Source organism: Belonocnema kinseyi, chromosome 7 (genome assembly GCF_010883055.1).
Source record: "Belonocnema kinseyi isolate 2016_QV_RU_SX_M_011 chromosome 7, B_treatae_v1, whole genome shotgun sequence".
In the NCBI taxonomy this organism is placed as follows: Eukaryota; Metazoa; Arthropoda; class Insecta; order Hymenoptera; family Cynipidae; genus Belonocnema; species Belonocnema kinseyi.
In genome coordinates this window covers 112,166,890-112,170,878 of record NC_046663.1, presented here as the reverse complement: position 1 = coordinate 112,170,878, position 3,989 = coordinate 112,166,890, and the positions used below count along the sequence as shown (strand labels likewise).

The 3,989-nt window shown below is 31.0% G+C and overlaps 1 protein-coding gene and 1 further gene across 1 annotated transcript in view; one reads left to right on the top strand and one right to left on the bottom strand.

Annotated features, from left to right (window-relative positions):
* Positions 1 to 1,155: 1,155 nt before the first annotated feature.
* LOC117176630 overlaps positions 1,156 to 3,989 on the bottom strand; it is a 3,474-nt gene continuing 640 nt past the window's right edge. Inside the window, exon 4 of the mRNA XM_033366884.1 lies at positions 1,156 to 1,168. Coding sequence (XP_033222775.1) covers positions 1,156 to 1,168 — 13 coding nt within the window. The remainder of the gene's footprint in view (positions 1,169 to 3,989) is intronic.
* Positions 3,660 to 3,760, top strand: LOC117177597.

Below are 3,989 nucleotides of genomic sequence, written 5' to 3'. Positions count from 1 at the left end.
AAAATTTTACATCATTTTCACATGGAATGCGTTTTTAGATGGCCAAAAACAATTGGAGCTCCAAAAAAAATCGTAAAAAAATTGTTTTTCGTCGTTCATATGAACGTTCTAAACTTTGTGGTCCTTAATTTTGGTTGTTTTATTTTTTTTGTACGTTGCATCGGTTGTCCGAAAAATGGAATTTTTATTTATTTTTCTTCATTTTTTGTGCGATCAAAATTTGAATTTTTGATTTTTCGGACATTATCAAAGACTTGTTATGATAATGTAAGCAAAACAGCTTAAGATGTTCACTTTCGTTTTTTTTTAAATGCTATAACTCTGATAACTTTCTTCTTATCGGAAAAAGTCATCAGAATAACTTGGTCGACTTTTCGAGTACTATGGATAGCCGTACATAGAATTTTTGACTAGTGAAAAAAAATGTTCTCAAAATTTTGAAAATGCTCTAACTTTTTGAATTTATATATAAAATATCTGGTTAACGAACTCTTCCTTTCTTTTTGCATCTTTAAAAATTGTGTCAAAGCACAATCCAATCCAAGTAGTCTTTCCAAACTTATCCGACATACAGAAAACGACAACTACGATAACGGCAACAACGACGACAGACACCGACGTAAAAATCATGTTTTGTTAGTTAGGGGGCCTCAAATTGTGGAAATTTAAGGAAATCCGCGATAGTCAGTTTTCACATAAAAACAATACCTTTTCATTAAAATGAGAATGTAAAAATGAAAAATGTGTCTTTTTCCAAAAAATTTAACTTTGGTTTTCACTTTTAATTTTAAGACAGAATATTTTTTTAGAAAGTGCTTATAATCAATGGAATGAGCGAAAAGAAACCTATAAAAATTGTTCAAGACGAAAAATTTTTTGTCGCCATTAGAAGAGATGAAAATCGGTCAAATAGACTATATCGACGAAAATCATCAAATGTTTACCACCTGACACCTCCCACTCGGTAAATATTTATCCAATTAAAAAAAAATGTTTGAAAAACACATTCATTTTGCGACCTACCTGAAAACCAATGGTTTAAACAAATTGCAATCGCTGAGACAATTAAGAATTAGTTAACAGATTAATAAATCGTAGTATTACGTCATTCATTCAGCCTATAAATCGATGAATGATTCCTATTCTCCGACAAACTTAGAAGAATATACTGAAATACGGAATTATTTGTAATATAATATCGTGTTTCAATATTAGATTTACAAAAAACTGTCTTTTTCCCATGTTATAAATAAATCGGAAACTTCAGTCTTTGCGTGACCCTTATACATATTAACCAATTTTACTCAAATTGGAAATTTTGTTGGCATTCGAAAAATACTGGGAAATGAGGGAAAAAAATCGAAAAGTGAAAAGTAAGGGCCACCATAATGTGATACGTATCCGATCCCTATTTTACTCACATATTTTTGCGTATAAATTTAGTTCCCCGCGAATTGAGATATCAAGTTGAAATTTCGGGAAATTAATTAATTAAAGACGTATGTACTATCGGTGAGAAAATCATAGGCATCTGCCTTTGAAGCTTAACAGATCAGTCAAAAAAAGATGCTAGAACAGCAACAAAAAACAGTCATATGAAATCTGAAAGTGTTCTACGTAAATGAGCTTAAAGACGTTTATTAAAAAAAAAATTGTGTGCTAAACAGACTGAAAAATGTAAAAAAAGTAAGGATTTTCGGGTACATTTAAGAACAGTCAAGTTTAGAGCATTATTTCTTATACAAAGGGCGATAGGGAAATTTTGAAAAAACTCATGAGTATGGGGAAAACTGTTGTGAACCAGTTTCAGTTGAGAAATTTACAAAATAATAAAAATTGTTGCTTAAAAGTACAAAAATGTGCAACTATATTATCTTCAGTTCTAATACAGATATTAAAGCGATTCAAACTGCAAACTGTAATGAATAGGCTCTGTAACTATTTTCAATCGCCCGAATTTAAATATGATTAAAAACTACTGACTGTTTCATATAAATACACCATATAGGAGTAGTTTTGTCCCCTAAAAGCAATAATCACTATATTTATCGTTGTGTTGAAGAATAGTTTAATTAATTTATGCATATATATATTTTTTTTGACACATGTAAATACACTTACTTTAGTTTTACGTACAAATAATGTTTTAAAAAAAGTGCAAACACTAGTAAGGGGTATTTAACCCTCTTGAAATGTTCTTTTACGAAAGACTCTGAAACACGTACATAATATCAGAGTTGGATTATGAACAATGTTAAATTGGTTAAAAAATTGTGCTCAGAATCAGAGATATTGTGAAAAAAACTATATTTGTGCTTATATTAAAATGAACGCTCTATTTATTGTTAACACATATGAATACACTTACTTTAGTTTTGTGTACAAATATTTTTTTTTAAGAAAAGTGAAAAGTACTAAAAAGGGGTAGTTTACCCTCCTGAAATGTACTTTGTGAAAACCCCTGCAACACGTCAAAGTTTGAATTTGATTTTCATTAGAATGAATTTATTTTTGTAAATATTTGATTGTTCTTTCATTCTTTACAGTCAAAAACCACATCTGGGAATCAAAATACTGCACATAATATCAGCATTCGATAATACATAATCTTCAATTGAACTCAAAAAATGATTTTGGATAGAAGCAAAGATACAGTGAAAAAACGGTTTTTGGGAGTAAACTTTAGAGGTGCTTTTCACACCTTAAATATGTTTATCGGCCGAAAATTAAATATACTTTTTTCTCTTTTTTTGTCCTCTAAGACGTAGCGATGTTTCATTGAAATAATTGGTTCGTTACCCTTCCTTGAAGGATACGGAAAGTTTTGTAATATTGAAAAGTCACTGAAGCCAGTGCGGAATAAGTGAAAAGAAAACGAAAGTCCACGTGGTAAATTTGTTTGAATCGTTTGTCTTCATTTTTAGGTTATGGGACTTGTTTATCAAACTTGAAAAGGGCTGTTGACGCACATTCGAAGCGTTGTTCAATATTGAATTTTTCAGCATTACTCAATAAATATATAAACACCAATAGGCGACGCGCTTCATAACAACAATCACTATGGTTTTGCGCTAGTCGACATTAGAACATCACTTTTACTCATTCATCCTTTTCTTTGATTATAAAGAATAGAAAACTTATAGTCCTTTGTTTACCTGCTCAACCATACATTTGAAGCTTAACACTACATGTAACGACATAAAACTCTGCATATAACTACATAACACTACATATAAGTCATAACACTACATCATTCAAATGCTCGGGTTACCCGTTACAAAATAAATCATTATTTTACATTTAAGGTAGTGTTTTTTCACGGAGGTCTGTTTTGATTTAACCGATGAATTAATATTTTAAATAGGATTAATTTTTGGTTACATTTTTGATTTATGGAAAATCTGATTGTTTGTGAACCTAAATGCGAACTTGATGCGTAAAATTAATTAATCTACTAATTCAAACCATGTCTCCATGAAAAGGCTTACATAAAGTTAAAATTAGGCGCCAAATTATATCTGTTTTACCGTTGGTAGATAATTTTTCACGCTAGATGGCGCCGTAATGACTTTCTTGGTACAAATATTATACAGGGGTTGCTCACAAGTGGTTATAGAAAGTTTAGTTACTATATTAGGAAAATTTTGAGCATGCCTTTCGTACTCGCTTCGGCGGTACATATACTAAAATTGGAACGATACAGAGAAGATTAGCATGGCCCCTGCGCAACATGGAGAAAAATGTATGGTCAAAGTTATATGGTCAAAATTTAGAGAGCCAGCAAGTCTTTCTACATGGTCGAACTGTCCTTTCAAATTTTTTTCGACATGGTTAAAAAGACTCTTATTATATCGTCAGTCTGACTTTTATAAGAACATCAGACTCATTATTAGGGATAACTAAGGTATCCTTTACGGTATGGTCAATACGCACATATTGTTTTCACTCATTTCGACCATCCACGAAGGAGCAGATAGGCCATTGCGTAT